Source organism: Coptis chinensis, chromosome 1, assembly GCF_015680905.1.
Source record: "Coptis chinensis isolate HL-2020 chromosome 1, ASM1568090v1, whole genome shotgun sequence".
NCBI lineage: Eukaryota > Viridiplantae > Streptophyta > Magnoliopsida > Ranunculales > Ranunculaceae > Coptis > Coptis chinensis.
This window is the reverse complement of record NC_141456.1, coordinates 73656532-73683650: the sequence shown is the minus strand read 5'-3', so window position 1 is coordinate 73683650 and position 27119 is coordinate 73656532. Positions and strand designations below refer to the sequence as shown.

The following is a 27119-nucleotide window of genomic DNA, read 5'->3' as shown; positions in this document are numbered from 1 at the left end:
TTCTCACAGTGCTTAGCAGAACCTCTAAAACCTCAATATGAAGGAGGCATTATAAATAACCAAGGATTCAACAGTGGTCTGAATGGTTGGTCTAAATTTGGTGATGGGGAGATCGAAGAGAGGAACTCAAAAGAAGGCAACACTTTTGTCGTTGCTCATACAAGAAACAATTCTTACGATAGTTTCTCGCAGAAGCTTTACATGCATAAGGGAAAGCATTACACCTTCTCTGGTAATTATTCAAGTGAAAAAGAGTTCAATCCATTTCATATATAGACAAGGCTTCATAAAATTTTATTTATTTATTTTTTCCTTCCTGACAAAAGCTACTTTTCTTTCAGCTTGGATTCAAGTAAGTGAAGGAAAGGAGCCAGTAAATGCTATTGTTAAAACAAGAAGGGGCTACAGAAATGTGGGTACAATTGTTGCAGAGTCAGGCTGCTGGTCTATGCTTAAAGGTGGTCTTACTGTCAATTCCTCCTGGCCTGCTGAATTATATTTTGAGGTACATAATAATTTGAATCCTGTTATTGCAAAATTTAAGTTTTTATATTGAACTTTAAAAAGGATACAAAACTGCTTCCGTCGATGTCAATAAATTAGCTCGGCAACCAAATGTAAGCAAGTGACAATGACTACGCGTTTAATAATCTGCATTGTTTATGGTTTATATAACAGAAGAATTGGATATAATCGCGTATAAGTGTATTCATTTTGTCGAAAGAGCATACTTTATTTCATTACAACATCGCCGACTTTTGGCGAAAAGTTTGGAATTGGGTGATCTAAACGCGTTGCTCCAGCCAATTCTATCAAAAGCTGTTTCCTGATGATGCAAGCAATTAGATACTTATTTATGCATACCAGTATTATAATTATTGTTATCTTCATAAGCAGTTAGAATTCTAATTTCTGACACTTGAGTCTCTGTTTCAAAGCAAAAACACTAGTGTGGAGATATGGGTAGATAGTGTCTCACTGCAGCCGTTCACCAAAGAGCAATGGAGATCACACCAAGATCAAAATACCGAGAAGGTATAACACATAAAAACATAAAATAGACTACTATGAATGCAATCATGAATACCCCTACTAGTACGTATGACAATAATATTGGTTTATGAATTATGACTACAACGTCCTGCAGATACGGAAGAGAAAGGTCAGGATTCACGCAATCGACTCTCAAGGCAAAGTTCTTGCTGGAGCAAAGGTCTCAATCAAACAAAACACGGCAGCTTTCCCATTTGGATCAGCCATAAATAAGGAGATTTTGAACAATCAAACCTACCAGAACTGGTTTACCTCCAGATTCACTGTGACTATTTTTGAAAACGAGATGAAGTGGTACAGTAATGAAAACACACGAGGCAAGGTAGACTATTCTGTTCCAGATGCAATGCTTAACTTTGCCAAACAACATGGAATTGTTGTTCGAGGCCATAACATCCTCTGGGATGATCAAACGTATCAGCCCTCGTGGGTCGAATCACTTCCAACTGATGAACTTAGACAAGCAGCTGACCAACGGGTCAACTCCGTTGTTTCCAAGTACGCCGGGCAAGTTATCCACTGGGACGTTGTTAACGAGAAACTACATCACTCATTCTTCGAAGAAAAACTTGGGAAGAATTTTTCGGCAGCTGTCTTTCAAAACACGCATCAGCTTGATCCCAAGGCAACCTTGTTTTTGAATGACTTTAGTACCATAGAGTCGAGCGGCGATGCAAAGGCAGCACCTGCTGTGTATCTTCAGAAGTTGAGAGAAATTCAGTCATACGGAGGCAATAAGGCACAAGTCATAGGGATTGGGCTTGAGGGCCATTTCAAAGAACCCAACATTCCGTACATGAGATCTGGCATTGATACTCTTGCTGCAACTGGGATGCCTATATGGCTTACCAAAGTGGACGTAAATCAAAGCCCAAACACGGTACTTCTCTATCCAAATATCAAGTAGCTCAGAACTTGCAGCTTGGTTATGGATTTATTCTATTCACATCTATATAACAATACACAGCAGTGTGGAGCCCGCAGAGCCCCCATCCGGTGGCTATAACTCTTTCTCCCATCTTATGACGTGGCAGATCTAACCTTTTTCCAAACTGGTTCATCTAACTCGATGGAACAATCAATATTCAAAACTCTCTCTCCCAACAAAGTCAACAATAGCTGCTGGGTCTGTTTATGGGCCTATTTCTCTACAGGCTTATGGGCCAACAAAGCAATATTTTCTATGAGCTTGTGGAGCATTGACAAGCCCGTAATCCAAGAATGGGGGCTGGGGGGAAGGCATAAAGTGTCGGGGGTAGCACCGTAGGGGGTGTTGAGGCATTGATGGGCGTTACGACGGGGTCACACCACAAGTCGTCAAGGCATCAAAAGCGGGTTGGGGGCTGGCTCACCCGGCGTAGGGGGCATAGCGCCCGTCAATGCGTCTTTTCAGTAAATATCCTCGCTGGGCCGTAAGCACGGGCATACACTAGTGTATGTATACTACCCACCTAATATCATTCTTTCATAATTTAATCGTTGCTGTTTCGGCGTGAACAGGCACATTACTTAGAGGAGATACTGAGGGAGCACACTCCCACCCTGCAGTCCAGGGCATTATATTATGGACAGCATGGCGTCCGAACGGATGTTGGAGGATGTGTTTGACTGACAACAATTTTAAAAATCTCCCGCAAGGTGATGTTGTTGACAAGCTAATCCAAGAATGGAAAACGCATGGGCAGGTATAACAGATAGCAATGGCTTCTTTGAGACCTCGCTCTTCCATGGGGATTACGACGTGAAAATAAGTCATCCAACAACAAATTCATCCTTGGCTCGGAGCTTTAAAGTGACAAAAGCATAATCTACACAGGGAACAACACTCCATGTACAACTAAATGGCATATAATTAAGTTTAATGTTGCTTTTCAATCTCAACATGTAACTGAGTTTTTGATAGGTCTCTTGTCTCTTCAAGCTCCCTAGTTCTTTTATTTTAAAAGTAACATAAACTCGCAGGTGCCGGCTAGCAAAGTCGATAAAACCTTTGGGTGATGATATTAGAGGTCTGGGACTCAAACCCAGCCAACATCAAAGAGTTATTGATCTCATTTAAAACATGCTTGCCAGTCAAGAAAAAAAGTAACATAAACTACTAGAGAAAGAGTAGTATTTCAAATATTTGAAGCTCAGAATTACTATGAGGCTAAGGAAAATAGATGAGAGCGAGATAAAATTGAATTAAATTGCAAAGTGGAAGTATGTGATAGCCATTGCATCTGCATACATTATTGTCACAAATAAGACTCCATAATACTGATGACATCCAAACGATGAGTGTGGTTATTTTGGTTGTGCCTGTTTGAATCGTAAAATTAAGAATGGAGGGATTGCTAGGTGTTTCCACCACCAAACCTTCGGGAAAAAAAAGCCTTGAGCTTTTAGGGTGACTATTTGAGAGAAGATTTTAGCCAAAGGAAATTTAGAATATTTCCCAAAAAAACATTTAATTCATTGTCAAGAATGCCAAAATCACATAGAATAGGCTGAGAATAAAAGCAAATAACTTTAGTAGCAAAGCCGTATGTGGAGTTAGATAAAAGATTCTTAGCAACTAGAGAATGAAGCTTTCAGAAAAATCGTAAAAACAAGCGGTAAAACTAGTTTCGTTGATTACTCTTCAATAGCTAGATCCATATAAAAAACCTAGGTTTCAATTAATTATGTGGCCAGTGTGAGAGACTAGTATTCACATCCAATGATAGTCGCAGACAAAAACCTAGGTTTCAAATGTACTCTATTTCCTAAGACTGAAAAAATTACAATATTTCCCTGAATTTTCAGTGGCAATTGAAAAAAATCAAAGTCATCGTAGTATTTTGAAGATGCCTAATATGAAAGGATTTTTTATATATAGTTACTGACATTGGTATAAAATTTCAGACGCAAACAAAGGTTTGATAGAGGAAATTAGAAGATCGTGTTCTAAGAAAAATACAGGCATTGGCGTTAGTAATTAGTTAATTACTGTGTCATAAAATTGAGGGGGCTGAAATACGTCATCCTTGTTATCGCCTCTTTCAGTTTTTGTGTTGGGAAAGTCAAACTTATGGGAAAAAAGATCGCCAAAATCAAAGACCAGAGGTCTGGTTATTTACAACCGCTAATGAAATCACATCATTCGTCAATCACCCTGTTAATCTTTGCTCGTCTTTTATTCAGAGTTCAGATGTACGAAGATTAACACACACACACACACACCAAATTGGTACATCAGTTGATATTCTTGTCGGCTGTGACTCCATCATCATCATCATCCCCAAACAGTCAGGCCATCAGTATTTGGAAATGTGCATGCGAAGGTATACCTACTAAGAAAAGAAATATATTATCAAAAAATAAATACTAAGAGCATCTCTCTAGGTGGTGTTAGAATCACCTCCAAATTTAAATGCGAAATTTGAAGAAATTAGATACAAATTTTGACAAACTCTAGGTGGTCACAAATATCGGACGCAAATTTTGTACGTAGGGTCTATTACACGCGTCATTGGTACTGTCGCTCCAAATTAAAAAAAACTAAGAAAAAAAACCCACCCGACATTCTCACTATCGCGCCAAATTGAAAAAGTAAAATAAAAATAACCCACGCGACATTGACAATGGCGCGGTGTGCTGGTCAAAGTCAAAAAAAAAAAAAAATTGGACGACATTATAAGTGGCGCGCGACATTACGACTATCGTGCCGCATCCGCATCCGAAATCCCAAATTTATTTCCAAAGATGCGACTAGACAAGTGATGCGACCAAATTTGTTTCCATCTAAAGTTGGATTTATGTAAAATTTCAAGTTTTGGAAGCAAATTTGGAAGAAAACCTATCAACATATGTCCAAACGCTTGGAAGAAAAATATGTCCAACACTCCAACCTATCAACATTTTATGCGTTATAGCAGTATAGGCTTTAATTTGTTAGCAACTCACTTATCAGATTTTATAAAAGTTTCACTCGAATATTTGAATTTTCAAAATTCTAAAAAATTGAGCTCTAATTTTTCATGTGTATACGATTTACAAATGTGTATAACGAATAATTCAAGCACAAATACACAAATCCGGTATGTAAAACAACAAATGTGGCATTACAAATTAACACAATAATAAATAGATATATATGTGTACAGTAGTCAATGAACGCTACTAAATTAGACTGTATATTGATTTGTAGCAAAAAAATTAGAGAGTGTATTGACTACATAATAAAGGGGTTGGTAAAAACTTCTGTTTACTCTTAATCAGATTGGGAAAATACATTGTTTCAATTTAAGTCTAGGAATTACTTGCAAGTTTATTATTAATCAGCTGTACAAAATCTTTTTTTTTTTCAAAGATAATGAAATCTTTGATAATAAAGAGTACGTGAATCTGTTATGTCAAAGACTCAAAGCGTATGAATTGAAGTTAAAGTTTATTCGTGAAAACCCCCCATTTTATGACATGCTTTTGTGTTTACCCCCCATATTTTGAATCATCACAAAAGTCTCCCATTCCATCCCGGCCGTTTAGAAATCATCCATATTTGCTCTATTACCTAAAGTACTTTTTTTTTTTTTTATGTCACAACTTGAATTTCTCAAATCAAACCGATTTTAATTTGTTGATGACATGCATGGTTGCTCCGATCTTGAATTTTTTTGGGTCTTTCTTTGGTTTTGGGTTTCACCAATTAACCCTTTATGGTTTTGGGTATTGAATTCAATGGAAAACACTAATTGGTATCGCGCTTTAGTATCCTCTTCTCGCCATTAGTAGTATCTACATCCACAGCCCAGTTCTTCAAGATCAGTTTCACCACATATATCATTGTCGAGAAATTCAATAGTTGTTGGCACTGATTCATAGGCATCGAATCGATTCATAGTAATGATCCACGGAAGTAATTTCCCAATTATTATAATTCTAAGTATGAATCAATGGCTACCAAAGCTTCACCACGTAAGAGAGAGCTTCATCGACTCCACAATTGAGATTGGATGACTTACGGATTTGATGGATTTGGATCTCGATTGGGAGTTCCCCAAAGCACTCAAGAGATGTCGGACCTCGGTGTCTTACGGAGGAGTGGCGGCTCAAGCTCATAAAAGAAGCCCGCACCACCAACCGGAAGCCGCCTCATTTATGCGGAGCAATCTACTTTCTTTGTGGACTTCTTCCTCACCAACAAGAGCAAGTATCTTGTGGCTTCCATATTTAAAAAACTTGGATGGGTCAATGTGATGTGTTTTGAAAACCATGGGATGAGTTTGGGACACGTCAACCTTTGGGACACATGCTTGGCTAAGAATTGAACGCTCTAGTTGAGGCTGCTGCTAGCTTTCCAACTCTTTGGATCACTAAAAGCTAATAATAGTGATAAAAACCTCACTGTCCTTACTGGTGGTTGAACTACATTCGATGGTTTGACTGTCAGTAACCTTGTTTCCATGTTGATCAGTGACATGAAAAACTGTTGAAAAGAAGAATTAACCTCACTAGAGTGATTTAACGGGTGGTGAATTAGAGTTTTTTATTAATTAAAGTTATTGGGTTTTTCACCCTAACCAATTTCGAATGATTTTTGGGCCGATTGGTGGTGGCGGTCGGTGGTTTAGTGTTTAGGGTTTGCTAGTTCGGTGGTTGAGGAAGAAGATGAGGGCGAGGGTGATCCTATACACCCAGTCGTTGTTTAGTTTAGTTAGTTAGGTTTGGGCCGAGAGGCAATAGAGCAAATATAGATGATTTCTGAACGGGGCCAAGACGGAGTGGGGGACTTTTGTGATGATTCAAAATATGGAGGATAAACACAAAAGCATGTTATAAAATGGGGGGTTTTCAAGAATAAACCCTTGAAGTTAATACACAATCACTTCTTTCATATATATATATATATACAGTCAAGGCCGGCCCTGAGCAGGTGGCATGTGGGCGACCACACAGGGCCCCAATATATAAGGCCCCAAAAAACTAGTTTTAGTGGAAAAGACTTATTTCGCAAATCAAAAATCCAAATCGATGAAAAACCCAAAAAACCGAAAATTTCACATTAGTAAACAATTGACTCTCTCATATTCTCTTTCCTCATTAATTATGTTCATAAAAAAAGAAAATAACAATAGATATAATATATTAGGAGATCTTCTCATTGACTAGATCTCTCTCTTCCTAATTAATAACGTTTTTTTTTTTTGGAAAATCACTCCAATTAATTGTTTGAGTTGTCCTCAATTACTCAAATACAAAAAGAAATAGTAAAAAAAAAACCCCTTCATTCACCTTATGACCATCTAGTATCTTCTCATTCTCAATAATTTCTTTCTTTACAATTGTGGATTTGTATTAATTTTCATTTCGATCAATCTCAATTACTTATTCACCTAAATTTTGATTATTTTTCAAGTAAATTAGAGATTAAAATCAATTTTTCCTTTTCTTAAATATTTTTTCAATAACTCAATTTCATTCCAAAATAATCTAGTCTAATATTATTCACCTAACTTGATTTCTTGAAACGACATGATTGTTTCCTAATGCATTCATAGCTTATAGAATTTTTTTGATTGTTCCCATTACTGTCTTGTAAGCATTATGCACTTTTTTTTTTTTTTTAAATTAAAATTATTGAAATCATACCTTAGATCGACTATGTCACAAGAAAGTCTAAATGGGCTAGCGTTAATATCTATTGAAAATGAATTTTTAAATAAAATTAACTTTGAAAGCTTTATTGATGATTTTGCAGCCAAAAATGCGAGAAGGGAAATATTTCGATGATCCAATTTGTGTTGATGGAAGACTGGAAGAGGGCCACATTTTGCCGTTTGCACAAGGCCATTGAAAACTCAGGGACAGCCCTGTATACAGTGGACTATTTCAAGATACAAACTTGCTCAAGCAACAAATTTGTTTGCTCAGCTCGTCCACTAGCTAATTCTTTTGTCTCTTCTTACTCTTGAGGATGAAATTTGGTCATGCAAGTTACATGCTTTTACTTCTTGGTCTTCTATTTGCAGGTATGTATATGTGCCAGTGTGCCACAATAGCATACTGATGAAATAATTAAGAGTCTAAGATTCTAAGACCCAACGCATAGGTTTCTATATGTTGCATTGTTAGCCCAAAGGATTTTTAATTTTTTAGTCTCTTTGAAAAAGTTCTATCACCTCTAAATCGCGCAAGTATCACTTCCATGATCGAAGACTCGTTTTTAGTTTGGTCTACCGGCCTAATAAGCAGTGACGTTGCAGTTTATATGTACGTGTACTTGGCCGGTGGTCTGAAAACATCACCATTCGTCATAGCAGCCTGTCTCTTAGAAACTATGCTCCAAGTCCATTATATTTTTGCAGTCCCATTGGGTTTTATAATATTTACACTAGTGAAAACTCCTCTGGGCAACACTACTGAGTTTTGGACCCTCAACCACACACACATGCATGGGAAAAGAGTACCCTTGAAATGGCTCATCTGCACCAAAAGAGAAAATTGAATTATAATTGTAAAAGTGTGTTACCCTAATACATTTGAGTTTGCTTCATCACATGGAATCCAGTCGGAAACACGTTACTCGTCAGTGAGTATTTTCAGGAAGCAAGTGTAAATCCGATCCTCAGTTCCTCCTGCACCCCAAAATGAATTAATGATTCGAAATATTATGAAATTGGGCTTTGGGTTCGGACTTGGTCCGTTAATAACCATCCTAGCATCCTGCAATGCTACAACGTTTCTATTTGTAAGAAAGTATGGGCCAAACCCATGGGCCCAGTTACAATGGATCAAACAGTCATATTTCAACGTATATCTTTTTGTTACAGGCATGGACCAAAATATCGCCGATATATCCGATATATATTGGTATTTTGGTACACCGATATCGATATTTCCGATATATATCCACCGAATATAGAATTCTTTTTTTCCTGATATATATTAGAATTTCAGAAAATTAGTCTAGAGGACTTAGTTATAAATATTTAGTAGTCCTAAGACTCCTCTTAAATTTGTTTAGAATTTAATACCCCAATTTGACCAGAATATGGAACTAACCACCTGTTATCCAACTTTACCAAGAATAGACGAAAATATCTTCACTTGGAAACAAACATAACCGACTATCTACCGAGTAATATAGTGGGATACAAAATAAAAAATTAAATTTCACACAAAAATTCACTTATAACACTGCCTTCACATTTAAAAATGCATATAATGAAAAAAGGGCATCTAGGGTGCATCGAGTGTATGAGTCTTGCAGGAATGAGAGCCCTTGGACAATACTTCTTTCTTTGCAATACACCATTACTTTGTGCCTATATGAGTGGCCCATATGCTTTATCTGGTGAGTACACCCTGCAGACTAGCTTTTCGGTAATGAAAAAACTAAAAATATTATGTCTCCAATATTTTGTGGAGGCATTTGACACTAGTCGTTAAGTCTAAACTCCAAACCACTAGACATTAAATCCAAAATCTTTATAAACTAGACCCTAAGCCTAAACCCTAAACCTTAAGACACTAAACCCTAACCCCTATAAACTAGACCCTAAACCTAAACCCTAAACCTTAAGACACTAAACCCTAATCCCTATATTCTAAATTTATAAACAATAAACTCTAAACCAACCCGTTTCATTTAATAGTAGTTAATCAAACCCACAAAATAAATAATCAAATGCATTTTTGTATCGTATTTTAAAATCGTGGTGTGTATGCATTTTAAAATATATAGGTTTATAACGTGGTGCATCTGCATTTTAAAATATATAAGTTTATAACGTGGTGCATCTGCATTTTAAAATATATAAGTTTATAACATGGTGCATCTGCATTTTAAAATGTATAAGTTTATAACGTCCACATTCGGATGAAAACAGGTAGTAGTGTCAAATTTAACTTTTGGAGCAATACACGTACTTTTTGCTAAATTCTATTCAAACCCAAAATCTACTCTTTTTGTTCTAGTAGTTATCTTATCTAAAAGTAGTTATCTTATTCAATCTTTATTCTGGTAGTTATCTTATCTACAAATAGTTATTTTGGAAGGGTGAAAAAGAGAATAATTTATATTAAAAAATAACAGGTGGCACCTAGTCTCGAGTCAAAAGCTTAGATTCTAAAGATTTTCTATAAAAAAACACTTATGGCAAATAAAAACAATGTAGGGGTATTAAAACCCAAAAAAATTATGGATAGGGCTTTAGAGTTGTTTTTTTTTAAATGAGACTCTCTAGCCCAATTTCTTGATTAGAATTTCCAATATAAAACTTTATATCGCCGATATAATCGATATCTCCGATATTTACGATATATATCGTTTGACTTTTTGACAATTTTTTAATATAAATCCGATATTTCCAATATATTTCTGATATTATATTTCCAATATTTTAAATAGTTTGAACTGGTCACAAAAAAAAAACCGATATACACCGATATATTTATCGATATCGATATTTTGGGCCTTGGTTAGCAGTTGAGTGTTTATCATATGATTATTCAGCAACCATAGAGGCAGGCTTTCTTCAACCCCGTTTCTTGTTACTAATTATATTCACATTGCCAAAAACAAAATCTTCTAAATTTGATTGACATTTTCATTTGATTTGTCACTTTCTACAGTGCTTAGCAGAACCTTTAAAGCCTCAATATGAAGGAGGTATCATAAATAATCCAGAATTCAATAATGGCTTGGTGGGCTGGTCTATATTTGGGCATGGGAAGATTGAAAAGAGGAACTCAAAAGAAGGCAACACTTTTGCTGTTGCTCATACTAGATACAATCCTTACGACAGTTTCTCGCAGAAGCTTTACATGCAGAAGGAAAATATTTATACTTTATCTGGTAATTATTATACGAATAAAATGAAATCAATCCAATTAATATATAGGCAAGGCCTCATAGGACTTTTTTTTTTTTTTTCCTTTTTGAGGGCAGAGTTTTACGACCTGATAAAAACTATTCTTGTTTCAGCTTGGATTCAAGTAAGCGAGGGAAAAGAGCTAGTAAGTGCTAAAGTTAAAACAAGAAAGGGCTATAGAACTGCAGGTACAGTTTTCGCCGAGTCAGGCTGCTGGTCTATGCTTAAAGGGGGCCTTACGGTTGATTCCTCAGGTCCTGCTGAACTTTACTTTGAGGTACATCATAACTTTCATCCTGCAATTACATTAACATTTGTATTTTGAACTTCAACAAGTGCTTCCATGACTGTTGAGATAAACAAATTTGATTGTATGTCGTTAATGGATTAATTGGATTCATTTTCCTCATACTTTATTTTCACATAACCTCGTCTGTCCGTAAAATGGTTTCTTATTATTCAATAGCAAGTACTTATATAATTTCGCATACCCTCTGAAGAAGCTTAGTTGTGATACTATTTTTGACACCTCGGTCTATTTATTTAGAGCAACAACACTCGTGTGGAGATATGGGCAGATAATGTCTCGTTACAGCCGTTCACCAAGGAGCAATGGAGATCACACCAAGATCAAAGCATCGAGAAGGTAAAACACATAAAAGCTTACAAATATACTGTAGAGTTTTTAACCGATATCTCATGCATGATTCCTACGATATGTATAATTACACTATATCACATGCATGAAATAGCGCAGCGGAAACAAAAGATCGTACCTTGGTCACAGCTTTCAATTTGAAGTTTCAAACTTTGATCTACAGGAGAAGATGATGTTCTTGGCACACTCAAGATCTTCTTTTTCTCAACTTTCTTTGAAGTCGAGTTCGACCCGAGCGAGAAGCAACCTTTGTTCACGAACCAAGAACCAAAAACTGACAATGGCTAGGGAGGTTACCACCAATGGAATCTCCACAAATTACTGGCTTCTTCTTTAGAAAATATTGGAGGCCACCATTAAAGGAGAGAGAGCTTTTCTTGTTGTTTTTGGGATGATCAATATGTGAGGGGTGGGGGGGTCTATTTATAGAGTTCTCCCACCTCCTCAATATTGGATAGGATAGAGTCCTATACTCATCTAATATCAGACAGGATAAAATCATATACTCATCTAATATCAGATAGGATAGAGTCCTACACTCATCCCATATCGGATGGTTATCCTTATCGATGGTTTATCTTTATCCCGGTGAAGTTTATCGACCTTATTTCCAACATCTCCCACTCGCCAACGGCGAAGAAGATTTCTAAGAGAAGCATTTAAGTAGAATGCTTAGCCATTTTGTGTGTCTCACCACGGCAAATGATTCGTGTGACCCTAGCACACGTATCATGATATCTCGTGAAGTAGCAAGTCGCAATGAAAAGCACGACACAGTGATCTACCATGAAAGTGATCTTAAAGAAGACGAATCCGAAAACCTAATATCCGGAGAGTGTGTGTATACCCCAAGATCTGTTTGTTTCATCACTTTGACAAATAGCACTCATCCCTATGAGTCCACACCATAAAGTCAAAAATGTATCACATGATTCACAATTATCATCAATTGTTCCGGCGGGTAGAATCGGTGATTGTGTGATAAACCGCCGGTTCTTTTACCGCTTTGCACACAAGTCATTGTCGTCGAGTTCTACCAACTTCGGTATGCATCCACTCGACCTTTTAGTAAGAGCTTGTGGGGAGCAAACCAAAGTTACGAGTAGTCCTCTTATTTTCTTGACAAGGTCAAAAGTTCAAGGAGGGTACCATTCGATATGTTTTAAACAAAAATATATCAATAGAGCTCCTACGCCAAAATTTTAGGGATATTTATTTTCTTGCTCTCGGGTGGTCAACTATACACATGTTGTGTGAAAACATGTCATGGCAAAGAGTATCTAATTTGTTTACTCAATAATAGATATCTGTATGTCCACTCATACCATGCAAGTGTTGTCATCCCTAATGACAATTCAATGATACTTTTGTTCCCTTCTGGCAACAACCGTTTGTAGGTTTAGGCGAATCTTCCCTATGAAGCTGTTTCTTCTTATCCAATTATAAGAAGGGGCATGACTAAGACTAGGTCCACCCTTCCTATAAGGTTTAGTGACTTGTCAAGCTAAACTCCCCATTGTTTAAAATGGAAGTATTTGTTCATGTGAGTGAACCGGTCAACCCTCTTGACATACATATGAGATGATAAAGCGATTATAATGAGAATGCAATCGATCCGGAAAAGAATGCGCGTTTATTCATTAAACCATCAAAGTGTTCTTAGCATAATCACATCCTCTTTAACCCAAGCATTTTTACATGTGCAAGGAAGAGTTCCTTTGGAATAGGTTTGGTCGGTGGATCATGCGAACCATCGATCGGTGGATATATGTTGTAGAACCACTTTCTTACCCGATATCATTTGTCATACATAGTGGTACTTTAACTCTATATGCTTGGTTCTTCCATGGTACTTTGGATCTTTAGCATATGCAAGAGTAGCCATCTTTGTCGATCAAATGTGAACTAGTTCAAAGTGACTCTTGAGAACAACGACAAGTGTTTGATGAATCGTCACGAGCCACCGCGGCCTCTCCGTGGTGGCGGAGCAACATGCAATATACTTTCGGCTTCCATAGTTGAAAGTGCTATGGAAGTTTGCTTCTTCTTTGCTCGAGGGATATAGCACCTCCATTCATTATGTAGGTATATCCGAAGTTGACTTCCTCTCATCAAGGTCTCCGGCCGGTCGGCATCGGAGTACCTCAATCAAACTTAAGATCTTTCCCTTGGTAGACAAGTGAGTAGTCCCGCGGTGCCTTTTAGATACCTCATTATCTTTACACGACCTTCGATTAATGCGACCGAGGATTTGTTTGAAACCTTGATACTAACCCAATTGCATAGCGGATGTCGGCCTTGTACACAACATTGCATACATAAAGAACATTTGCGCTTGAGTATGGTACATTTTTCATAGCCTTTGAGTTTGTAGGATTCTTGGGAGACATTTTAGAACTCAAAGACTCTCCTAGACTTCTTGGGAGATCCACTTGCTTACATTGATCATGTTGAATCTTTTCCAAAACCTTCTTGACATATGTCTCTTGAGACAAAGATAACAAAGCGTTTGGGCGATCCCGAAGTTATTTTAACTCCTAAGACATAACTAGCTTCACCCATGTCCTTCATTTTGAAATTTAATGACAACCACTCCTTAGTGGAATTTATCAATGCCTTATTGTTATTTTGCTAACAAAATGTCATCCACATATAGAGATAGAATCACAAAATCATTAATAGATGTCTTGACATATACCACAATGGTCCTCATTTACCATTTCGAATTTGTCTTGAAGCATAGCTTCATGGAATCTCAGATTCATTTTGTCTAGAACTGTTTTAAACCATATATGGATTTGTTAGGTTTACACACTTTGTGTTCCTAACCCTTGATTGAAAAACCAGTGGGTTGATCCATATAGATTTCCTCTTGCAATTCTCCATTGAGAAAAGCAGTTTTGACATCTATCTGGTAAAGCTCGATCTAAATCTAAGTGGGCAACCATTGACAAGAGGAGACCTATGGAGGCAAATCTCACTCTTGGTGAGAAGGTGTCCTCATAGTCTATTCCTTCTTTTGGGTGTAACCTTTTGCAACAAGCCCGGCTTTGAATTTGTCTATGTTCCCTTCCACATTTTTCTTGATCTTGAGAACCCACTTTGTTCCCGATAGATCTCTGTTTGGAGGTAGATCAACTAAGTCCCATACTTTGTTTTTCTTCATCGACTCAATTCTTCCTTCATAGCTTCTATCCACTTACTTGTATTGGACCCGAAAATAGCCTCCTTGAGCGTTTTAGGTTCATCGGATATTTCTATAAGTGCATTGGTCATATTTATCTCCCCTTCAATCTCAAACCGGCGTTTGGGGATATGTCCCTCTAACACTCTTACGAGGTTGGGATTGATCATCGATTGACGATGCCATTGTCAACTGGAATCAAGGTTGATGAAAGTTTCATATTAGCCTTGTTCATCGGCATCTATAAGGTTGTCTGCCACTGAGTAAAGTTGTATATCCTTATCAACCTCACCCCTCGTTTGGGTATTGATCCTCTAAGAATCGGCGTTACGTTAGCCCATTTCGTGACATCCCCTCGAGTATCCTCCCCTAGGAAGACATACCCTTAGAAGTCTCATCGTATCTTATAAAGACACACTTCTTTCCGGGAGCTTTCAACTTCCCAAATTTCGATTTTGAGAAGTGACAAAGTACACACCCCCATGGTCTAAGGTAGTTCAAAAGCGGGTTGTCTACCGGTCCATAGTTCATAGGGTGTTTTGTCAAATGATTTGGAAGGAACTAGGTTAAGAATGTCTTGACCGTTAACAATGCATCACCCCAAAATGAGATGGGCAAATTAGCCCTGAGCCATCATAGATCTAACCATTTCCAGCAGGGGTTCTATTCCTTCTCCGGAGACACCATTCTGGCGAGGGGTATACGGAATAGTTAGGTGTCTAGCTATGCCCCCGATTTTCACGAGTTCTTTAAACTCATCGAAAAGATACTCACGTCCGTGATGCGATTTCGAAGGCCTTTATTGTCTATCAAGTTGATTCTCAACAAGGTTCTTATACTTTTAAAATAGTCCAAGGCGTCGATTTGTGAGACATGATAGGAAATTAGTCGGTCTAAATTAATAGACTAATCTAACCCTAATTAAACCGCAAGTTTACGACTATCGTTGAAAATAGTTGCGACAAGCGGGTCGATCCCCCGGGGATTGCTACCCGGACAAGCGAGTGCTAAAATATTACCTAACCTAATTCGACAATGTTGTTTTATAGAAATTTGGAATTTACTTCTACTAAAATTAACTAATTACTCTGAAGGAAATAAATTAACTTGAGAAATTGATAGAGAATTCTAGGACTATTGAATCCACAGTAGACTTACGTTTATATTTCTAAGAGTAATTTTAATGTTCAGATTTATCTGAGTATGCGAGGGAAAAGTAACCCTTGCTTTCTCGAGGATATGATCGTGATAATCTTAACTAAACATGTATCTTCTAAAAGTTAAAGACTAATGATCAAATTTAAAAGATTACTTTCTTTTCTTTTACGGTACGAGTAATATCTAAACTTCGGTACAAAGCGGTTAAAAGCGGACTTAATCAATAGCGGCGAATATCGAACTATATTGCATGCATGACATACTATATGAAAGATAAATTCTTGCTATCAAATCCTTGAACTTAGAAGAATATAACAATATTAAACCATTTGGAAATCATCGAAATTAATCCCAAAGAAACACAAACATTAGCCTAAGGCTTCAATACATCCTAGACTTTAGTTTAGTTTGTACATAATAATGAATGGAAAAGCGAAATCAAAAGAAGAATTAATCATTGCAAAACCGTAGTCCAAAGGCCGGTGTCGTCTTCTCCACTTCGATGCGGTGCTCTCCAAAGATATGGTGTTACGTTTTTACGTGTTGCGGAGCCCCTCTCTGTTTCTCTCTTCTCTATATATATTGGATCCTTGAGGGGCAGTGTTTGATTTCGATTAGAAGTATCTAATTGGTCGAGGTTCGTGAACCGAAACCGAATTGGAAATCAAAAGATCGACCTGCTCACGTCTTCCTTCATGAATTGGATACTGTTTTTTTCTATAAAAAGGGAAATAGTTGTTTAAGCCCATGGGTGATTAGAAGGTTCGGTTCGGTCGGTTGGGAGTTTTGATTGGTTCGGTTGCTGATTTTGAATCGCCGAAATTAGAGGATTGGTTTCTCTGTTCTTGCGAATTTGAATTGGAGAAGGAAATATAAGACTTGTTATAGTGCTTCTTGGATGGATAGGAAATGGTGTGGCTATTTGTTAGTGGGTACCGGATTTTTTGAGTATTAATCAGGCATACCGAAATTCAGCACTTGATGGGTGCGGTTTTATAACCCTTTATTTTGACTCCATCCCACATGGCCGGTCTAGGAGAAAGAAATTCAAGGATAAAAATAAACCTTGTGATACGAGGTTTAAAATATAGGTAAGGTTACCTTGTGATACGAGGTTTAATAAGGTTTAAGAAAAGTTGGCCCATAGCTTGCAAGTTTGTATTCTTCACGTGCATTTACCAATATTCATATCCATAGTCTCTGGCCTTGTTTCTCTACTGATGATCAGGTGCTAAGGTACCAAGTCCAAATCAATAGCGCCTCAATTCTCATTCATTACATAAGCGGTATATTCCAATATCACGGGGGCACCTCCATTGAACTGAACAACTAGCGCCGAGGATCAATCTAACCACAAGTTCGCACAATAATATCCTAGAATCTCGATAGTTTGGCTGGTTTTATCAATAACTCAATTCTGTAAAAACCACCAAAAATACACTAACTACATCAAGCGAATAAATTAAGCGAACTAACTAATATAAAATTGGCGTAAATATATAACATTTATAATGCTTTATCAAAACCCCAAACTTACATTTTGCTAGTCCTCGAAAGCAAAACTAAACTAATAACAAAAAAAAAATTTAACTTCACTTTCGTAGGAATCACGATTACACTTAGCATGTGTAACAAAGCCTTTTAAACCCCTAGGTTACCCCTAGTGGACGAGTTTAGTCTCGTGAGGGTTTTGAAGCGGTACCCACAAACATTAACATAGCATATAACAAATGGTGATATAATTTTCGGAGATAAAAAAACTTTTTGCCAACCCGATAAACAAGTTAAAAAAATTATTAATCACCACAATTTACATCATCATTATCAAGACGCATCACTACTTCCAAAGATAGAAATCATTGACTACTTTCCAAAACCAAAGCGTGTGTGTGTTTAGCCAAACTAATACAATCTCCTATCCAAATAGCGGAGTTCTAACTTACTATCCAAAGAATATATCAACCTCGATCCTCACCATTTCATACACTCACAAGAAAATCTCTCTTTTAGATAAGTTTTCAATTTTACCTCGTATGCGAGGGGAAATGAGTAAAATAATAGAACATCCCACACATTAGCGGAAAAGCCGGACTTGTGAAATTTCAAAAACAAATTAGTCTCATGGAAAGAACATCAATCACATGTGAAGTGTCGGGTCCTTCACTTTAGCATCCTCTCACCTATTCTACAGCTTCATATCATACTTTTGTGATAAGTGCGGGTATTAAGGCGGGGCTTAGGATAGGTTGACAAGAAAAATGGTAAAAGGAATCAAAAATTTCGAGAATAAACTAAAGACCATCTTGTACTTGATCTTCATGGAAAATTTCTTCACTTTGTAGATCACATTACTTGACTTTTCTCATACTTACGCTCGATGATTTCATTTTTTTTTTTTTTTTTTTTTTCATATATATATATATTTTTTTTTTTCTTTTCTATTGAATTACTTTGAGCAAAAGGAATGATTTTTTTCATTTGATTTTGGTAAAATTTTCCTTCCGAATCTTCTTTCTTCTAGTTTTTCTCCTTAGTCTTTTTAGAAATTCACCGAGGAAATATGGGTAAAGGCCAATAATATGGGTTTACACTCCTTATCTGGAGTTGGGTTAAGTATAGTTGGTTTGAGAAAAAAAAAAAACTTAATATAAGGCTCAAAAGGGGTGAACATGATGATCCTACTAGGTGGGATAAATAAAGGCTAATTGGTTCACTACTTGACTTATCGATTATGATATTCGAACTTTGAATAGACTACAAGACCTAATGGCTATCTCCCGGTTGATGTCGACCGTGATCGATCAAAATAAGAAAAAATGAGACCATCAAACTTAATTTAAGCATAGAAGGATGATTGAGTCAACTTGGACTCCGAATTTACGTAAAATCTCTCCAAGAAATTCAAAGGCTCAAGTCTCACGGGTTAAGTCTCCATATTCCTCTTCTAGTTCACTAGGAGATTAAATTACTCTTCAATTTGACATGTATCAGGTGGCTAATAGTGCATATTCCACTTTGGCTTAGACTTTCATCAACAAAATCTATTTCTAGAGGTAGAAAATAGTCTAAAAGCAACAATGACTTCAAAAGTGACTCTTAACTTCATGGATTCCTTGAAAATCAGTGGCTTTAGAAATCATTTTTTTTTTTTTTTTTTTTTTTTTTTTTTTTTTCATAGAAAATCACCATTAATTATACCATGTTGGACATATTTATTTTTAAGCTAAACAAACATTTAGTTCCCACCCCCCAAACTTTATATAGACATTGTCCTCAATGTTAACATAGATCGTAATTTAAAAGATAACATGGACAAGTAAAAGTATATAAGGAAAGAGGTTACCAAAGAGCTTCCAAAAGCGAAAAATAATATCTTTAAGCCGCTGTAGAAATTAGTACCTCAAAAAGATATAACAATGATAATATAAAGAGGAACCAAGTTACTACAATGACTAAAATGTGTCACGATCTCACCCCATAGAGTTACCGCGTCTCCAAAAAGAGAGAAAAGGTGCTAGAGTGGAATGCATGATACGCGTGCACAAAAGACTCAACAAAAATAAAACATGGGTTGCCTCCCATAAACGCTACTGGTTAACTTCTCTAGCGGATGAATGCTTCGCGACACCCAATTCTTAGATTAGCATTTTGTCTACCAATTAAACACAAAATGAACGCCTAAAATGAAAAAATTCGTGAGTCTCCTTTGTATTTTCGACATTTCATAAATATAAAACTGTCGTAACTTCATCGGATATATGTTGATTTCAACCCGGATAATAGTCAAGTATTCCAATCTCAAGCAAAGATCATGTGAAGTTCAATTTAACGAAAAACCCCCAAACTTGTGCAAAACAACACTTAAACATACCATGTATCACCTAATAAGATATGCAAAAGATCGAACGCAGTTCAATTTATATAAATTTAACATGGGACAATGCACTTAACAAATAGTGAAAATGCCGTGAGATCTTCGCGAAAATCGACAACACTTTCAAGTCATCTTTTCTCACCCAAAACAAGATGCGTACATTGGTTGGAAAGTGTCTAGAGGGTGCGTTTTTGTTTAAATCTTACTTTTCTTTTCTTAGTATGAGTCATAGGTAGACTATAAGTGATTCTAAATAAAAGAGTTAGGAGGCGAATTAGATGTGACAAACTTACTAGGATGGTCATGAGGTGAAATACCTAATTGTGGAACTTGGTTCCGCGAGTTACCACGGTTTACACTAGTATTAGCTTTATACCAAAGCTGAAATGCTCGTTTTCTAACCCGGCGGTGATCTTTAATATGCCGCTTCACCACCACAATAATAACAAACAACAAAGAGGCTGGGGCGTTCATATGAGTAGTGGAAGGTCGCGATGGTTGAGACACGTTCTAAAGAAGATGGGTGACTTAGAACAAATAATAAGACTATCGTGATCAACTTTGGAACACTCCCCCAACACTTGGGATTGTATCCAAAATTTCAACATCATTACGAGGTTTGGAAATGTCACATTCGAGTCGAAATTCTTCTTTAAAAGATCAAAATCGGTTCAATACATTTTTGCCTTTCCTTGATCATGTCAAACTCGTGTTCCAAAGATTTATTCATATCACTAAGAGTTTCATTCTCCACTTTCAATTTATTAGCAATATCATAAACTCATTAGCTTTGGAACTCAAAACAATGTTTTCACTCTCGAGAGATAGCATCCGGTCGCATTAACTTCTCATTTTCCTCAAGTAATTGTTTATTTTTATCTAACAACTCAAAATAATCCTTAGCAACTTTCTCATGAAAGTCATTCACTACAACAAACCGATTTAGGGTCAAAACATGGAGTGGAAGTACTAGAGAGGACGATGGAATTAGGACATGAAGAGTTAACCTCGAAGAGTACTATCAAGAGAGTTCATCGGATAGAGTATGCACTACCGCTTTTAGTACATCATCATCATCACTATCGGATAACCAAAAATCATCATCAAAATCGAACTAAGCGTCATTATTAGTGCTTAATTGTTTGCTAGCGATCTCTCGACCATATTAACCTCATATATATTCTCTAACTCTCCAAGTTGTTTGCTTTCACATCAAAAACATTAAGCTCGACGGTCATATTACGAAAAGAAACTTTCATGACACCATTCCTACAATTTATAATGGCATTGGGTAGCTTTTAAATGGTCTACCACCAAGAATCACGGGGAATATTTCCTTTAGAATTTTGGGACGGGTTGAGTATCAAGAACCACAAAGTCATTTTGGAAAATAAAATTTATCTACTTGAATCAAGACATCTTCAATAACACCACGAGGGATTTTTAACGGATCTATCGGTAAAGTTGTAATGTTATTGGAGTGGACTTAAGCTTCTCCCAATCCTAATTGCCGTAAAGCGGAATAAGGAAGTAAATTCACACTCGCTCCCCCCAAATCAACTAAAGCTTGCTCTAACCTATGACTTCTATAAACACATGAAATGGGTGGACAACGGATCTTTAAACTTAGGTGGAGTTTTGTATTGAATGATTGAGCTTACTTGCTCGTAAGAAAAGCTCTCTTACGTACATGCATCTTTACGTTTTCCGCGATTACACAAATCCTTTAAGAACTTGGCATGGCGGGGAACTTGCTTAATAGCTTCGAAATGGAATATTTATATGAACCTTTTTAAAACATCAAAATTTCATTAGATTGTATTCCTTTTGTTACTTGAACCAATCTTTGAGGAAAAGGAGCTTTTGGTATATAATGTGGCACAGGACTAGACTCTACGGGGAATAGAAGGTTGCTAGATAAGCTTCCATTTTAGCATCGCGGACCACTAATATCACTCTCCTTACTTTCCGTTCTCTAAATCGGACCTAACCTCTACCCCTAGGCATCTGACCTTATTATCGACATGTTTACCACTCTCTAAAGCGTAGCAATCGACTTTACTTGCTCATGGTGGTGCCGCTTGGCTCGAGTTAGAGCCTACCTCATGTTGACCATTTGGATTAGCTATCTTGGTTGACTAGGAAATTTACCGCTTGTCCCTTTCATTCAAAGTATTAGCAATTTGACTATGGTGACTTCAATCTTCCTAATGGCTTGAGCATTATCTTGAGTAGCAAGTTGGTGGCTTGCATAAAGCTGTTGGGTTGTTGCACGAAATTTCATGGCGTTTTGTGATAATTGAGCGATGGCTTCTTCTATAGGTGAAAGTTTAGGTGGTTGAGGTGCATCTCTTGTGGTATTGGGTTTGAGTTACCCGCGGGGCCTCCACGGTGTATACCTTTAGACCAAGACAAGTTAGGGTTATTCGCCACCGCGGGTTATAACTATTATTAGAAAAGGAGTTATTGCTTGGGTTACGGTATGTGTTAAAGGCATTGACTTGTCGCGATCCGCGAGCGATTATCAATAACATGATCAAGACTATCGCGACAAAAGACAACTAGAGTCTCAACATTATTAGCAGGCTTGAGATTTTGTCTCCTTTTCTAGCTCAAGAGCACCGACTCTTCTAACTAAGGAAGACTATTTTAGCATTGGCGTCAAAATCCTTATCGGCGTGAAACATAGCATTCTTTGTAGTACTACTAGCCACCTTAGCAGGTTCGCGACTAGTTTCCATTTCTTGAACCTTTTTCAAGCGTCTTCTTAAAAGCGACCCGCATCATCCAGCGGTCTTTATCACGAAATCTCCGATCTTCGTGGTACCGATCATAGCGCTTAGAGCTAAAATCAAGACCACCGTAGAGAATGCGTATAAGTCTACCCTTCTACAGGCCATGGTTAGGACTTCGCAAAGAGCGGGTCCTTGAACCTTTCCATACAACTTCCATAATGACTCCCCATTGACTTGGCAAAAGATGATAAATTTTTTCTAAAAGCGGTTGCCTTATGATTAGGGAAAAATTCTTTAAGAACCTGATCATAATCTTTCCCATGTAGTTATGGAATTAGATGGAAGGGTGTGAAACCAACTCTTCGCTTTCTCCTTAAGGAAAAAAGGGAATAACCCGACTTTATAGCCTTTCATCGCTAAAGCTGTTGAAGCTTAACGGGTCCATGAGATATCCTCAAATTCCACTACGTGAAGATCACGGATCTTCCTCATCCATTCCCCTAAACTTAGGAAGTAGCGCAGTAGATTGGGCTTTAACTTCAAAAATGATTAGCATTAGTCGGTAGAGGAACAATGCAAGATGGTCGAGTTGTCTAGTGGGATAGATAAACTCCTTAATGGATCTAGGTATGCTGAAGGCAACAACCGTTATTATTGCCTCCTTCCATTTTTAATTATTTTTTATTATTTTTATTATTATTTTAAGACTCATGGGGCGACACCCTAACAAAAGAAAACTAACTTAATACCTAAGACTATAATTAATGCAAGCGATGCACACACACAAATAATATCAAACAACTTTTATTTCAAAACCAGATTGAATTTTCAATAATGTTTAATATATTTGCTCCTAAACCCAAATAACCACGATTCCGGTTCTTGTGCAAAAAGCAATCACTCGATCCACGTGTCGAAAGGGCTTTCTAGTGTGGCGGGCTAAACACTCGTCTCTAATGCAAGATGCTAAAAAAGGGGTCAAGGTGATTTAACCTTCCTAGATGCAAAAGAAACAATGAAAACAAGCAAAACCGCGGAAAACAAACAAACAAAGCCCCACATGAAAGGAAAGAGCGATACCTCTCGTGAGCGCTTCGAGGGGCTACTTGCGGTGGCCGGGTGACGAAAAGAAGCAACTTCACAAAGTCCACAACAAAATCCGACTATCGACTTTGTAAAAAAAAATCTTTTTGCTTAACTATGCAAAAATAACTAAAATTAAATCGTAAACTCTGAATTAATATAACTACAACTAAACTTAAACTACTTAATTACGATAAATAAGACTTTTAAAACTCAATTGTGCCATTACAATCCCGGCAATGGTAAAAACTTGATAGGAAATTAGTGGGTCTAAATTAATAGACTAATCTAACCACTAATTAAACCCATGTTTACGGTATCGTTGAAAATAGTTCGCGACAAGCGAATTCGATCCCACGGGATTGCTACTTGGACAAACGAGTGCTAAAATATTACCTAACCTAATTCGACAATGTTGTTTTATAGAAATTTGGAATTTACTTCTACTAAAATTAACTAATAATTACTCTGAAGGAAATAAATTAACTTGAGAAATTCAAGAGAGAATTCTAGGACTATTGAATCCACCGTAGACTTACATTTTATATTTCTAAGAGTAATTTTAATGTTCCAGATTTAATCTGAGAAATACGAGGGAAAAGTAACCACTTGCTTTCTCGAGGATATGATCGTGATAATCTTAACTAAACATGTATCTTCTAAAAGTTCAAAGACTAATGATCAAATTTAAAAGATTACTTCGTCTTTTTTTCACGGTACGAGTAATATCTAAACTTCGGTACAAAGCGGTTAAAAGCGGACTTAATCAATAGCGACGAATATCGAACTATATTGCATGCATGACATACTATATGAAAGATAAATTCTTGCTATCAAATCACGAACTTAGAAGAATATAACAATATTAAACCAACTGGAAATCATCGAAATTAATCCCAAAGAAACACAAACATTAGCCTAAGGCTTCATCTGTCCTAGACTTTAGTTTAGCTGTACATAATAATGAATGGAAAAACGAAATCAAAAGAAGAATTAATCATTGCAAAACCGTAGTCCAGCAGCGGTGTCGTCTTCTCCACTTCGTCTGGTGCTCTCCAAAGATATGGTGTTCTGTTTTCTGTGTTCTGGAGCGCCCCCTCTACTGTTTCTCTCTTCTCTATATATATTGGATCCCTTCGGGCAGTGTTTGATTTCGATTAGAAGTATCTAATTCGGTCGAGTTGCGTGAACTTCGAAACCGAATTGGAAATCAAAAGATCGACCTGCTCACGTCTTCCTTCATGAATTGGATACTGTTTTTTTCTATAAAAAGGGAAATAGTTGTTTAAGCCCATGGGTGATTAGAAGGTTCGGTTCGGTCGGTTGGGAGTTTTGATTGGTTCGGTTGCTGATTTTGAATCGCCGAAATTAGAGGGATTGGTTTCTCTGTTCTTGCGAATTTGAATTGGAGAAGGAAATATAAGACTTGTTATAGTGCTTCTTGGATGGATAGGAAATGGTGTGGCTATTTGTTAGTGGGTACCGGATTTTGAGTATTAATCAGGCATACCGAAATTCAGCACTTGATGGGTGCGGTTTTTATAACCCTTTATTTTGACTCCATCCCACATGGCCGGTCTAGGAGAAAGAAATTCAAGGATAAAAATAAACCTTGTGATACGAGGTTTAAAATATAGGTAAGGTTACCTTGTGATACGAGGTTTAATAAGGTTTAAGAAAAGTTGGCCCATAGCTTGCAAGTTTGTATTCTTCACGTGCATTTACCAATATTCATATCCATAGTCTCTGGCCTTGTTTCTCTACTGATGATCAGGTGCTAAGGTACCAAGTCCAAATCAATAACGCCTCAATTCTCATTAGCAGACACGCAAACGGTATATTCCCAATATCACAGGGCACCTCCATTGAACTGAACAACTAGCGCCAGATCAATCTAACCACAAGTTCGCACAATAATATCCTAGAATCTCGATAGTTTCAGCAGTTTTATCAATAACTCCAATTCCTGTAAAACCACCAAAAATACACTAACTACATCAAACGAATAAATTAAACGAACTAACTAATATAAAATTGAGCGTAAATATATAACATTTATCGCTTTATCAAGACATCAAGTACGGTCCCATGCGTGTATAGTCATCTGTGAAGGTAATGAAATACAAATCCCATGCCTTTAACATTTACATTCATTGGTCCACGGATGTCCGAAAGTGAATAAGTTGTAAAGGATAAGTTGCCCTTTGGGCTTTCCCAAAAGGTTTCTTGGTGGCCTTTCCAAAGAAGACAACTTTCACGGGTTTCCATTTTAACGAGGTTAAGTTACCTAACAACCCTCCCTTGCTAAGCGGGTCTATCCCATCGTGTCCAATATGTCCTAGTCTAGCATGCCACAATTGGCAACCAACCATTTTAGACATAAAAATTTCAGTTTGTGCTAAGTGTAATGCCATAAAAGAATCCATTAAATAAGCATGACCTATCAAACTGTTATTCAATGATATCTCAAGCGAGTTCTGGGAAAAATTAAACACATAGGATTCTTGAAGTAATTTCAAAACTGATAAAAGATTTCTCCTAATTGAGGGTACAAAGAGTACTTCTTCAATAAGGATGGATCTCCCACTCGCAAAATCCAACCTACAAGTGCCTGTGCCCAAAACATCAGCTACACTTTGGTTTCCCATGTGGACTCTCCGAGTTCCTTGTGGAAGTTTCCGGAAATCTTCAAACAGGGACCTATCCCGGCTTATGTGGTATGTCGCTGCTGAATCTACAATCCAATATTATGATGAATCAGACAACATGACAATACTTATCACATTGACAGTACTTAAAGTAAAACTTACCTCAGGAGAAGGACATGCCCTAGCATAATGTCCCATCTGATGACAACGGAAGCATTCAACACTAGTCATGTCTATCGACTTCCTAGGTTTCTTTTGCTGTGGGTTAGGCTTGGCCTTTTCCTTGCCTTTCCCTTTTCCACTTTTCTTGTTCCAAGGAGCCTTCCTCTTTTTTGGAGTTGACAACATTTGCTTTAGTTTGAACAACAGGCTTTTCATTGAGAAGCCTTTGTTCCTCAAGCTCACATTTCCTTTGCTCCTGTGCAAAGTTTGTGATATGTCGTCGTCATCGTCAAGATAAGGCGAAATTGTTCCCAAGTTTTAGGTAAAGACCTAATGACGGCCTTTGAATTTGTTGTTCATTTGACAAGACACATCTGCTTGGGCTAACTTCAAAGAACCATGTTCCTCATCACCGTGCAATGTTGTGTCATAGAGGTATGGGGCAACTTGATAAATTTGTCAAAGCTCATTTGTAGCCTCCTCGGCAAAGAGTCGCATTACCCCAAGGTCTACCTTTTCTTGCTTCCCATAGCTCTTTAGCCGATCCAAGCCATCATACCAAGATCATGAAGTCATTCCTCATGGTGCCAAGTATGGGTCGGGCAACATTATCTTTGCTTGTATACTCATTGTACTTCCTAAGTGCGGAAGATAAGTAGCTTGTGTTAATCCTTCATGTGTGTAGTTTCGCAAGCATCGCCCGGTTATTACGTCAATGGCCTTCCTAT

General features: G+C 37.2%; 1 protein-coding gene and 1 pseudogene across 2 annotated transcripts; both read left to right on the top strand.

The window, feature by feature from the left end:
- Window positions 1-2955, top strand: LOC147525167 (endo-1,4-beta-xylanase 5-like; annotated as a pseudogene). The gene is made up of 5 exons (XR_015205404.1): window positions 1-232; window positions 342-543; window positions 939-1035; window positions 1148-1933; window positions 2554-2955. The product of XR_015205404.1 is annotated as an endo-1,4-beta-xylanase 5-like (transcript).
- Window positions 2956-7990: 5035 nt separating this feature from the next.
- Window positions 7991-21653, top strand: LOC147525166 (endo-1,4-beta-xylanase 5-like). The gene is made up of 6 exons (XM_086578453.1): window positions 7991-8045; window positions 10505-10542; window positions 10651-10873; window positions 11003-11166; window positions 11437-11565; window positions 21579-21653. The coding sequence occupies exons 1-6, from the start codon at window positions 7991-7993 to the stop codon at window positions 21651-21653; spliced, it is 684 nt and encodes a 227-aa protein (XP_086434579.1).
- Window positions 21654-27119: the final 5466 nt, after the last annotated feature.

Coding starts and splice junctions, on each gene's coding strand:
- LOC147525166 (XM_086578453.1), top strand. CDS start 7,991: ATGAAATTTGGTCATGCAAGTTACATGCTTTTACTTCTTGGTCTTCTA. Junction 10,543..10,650: donor ATTATTCAGCAACCATAGAG/GCAGGCTTTCTT, acceptor CACTTTCTACAG/TGCTTAGCAGAACCTTTAAA. Junction 10,874..11,002: donor AAATATTTATACTTTATCTG/GTAATTATTATA, acceptor TTCTTGTTTCAG/CTTGGATTCAAGTAAGCGAG.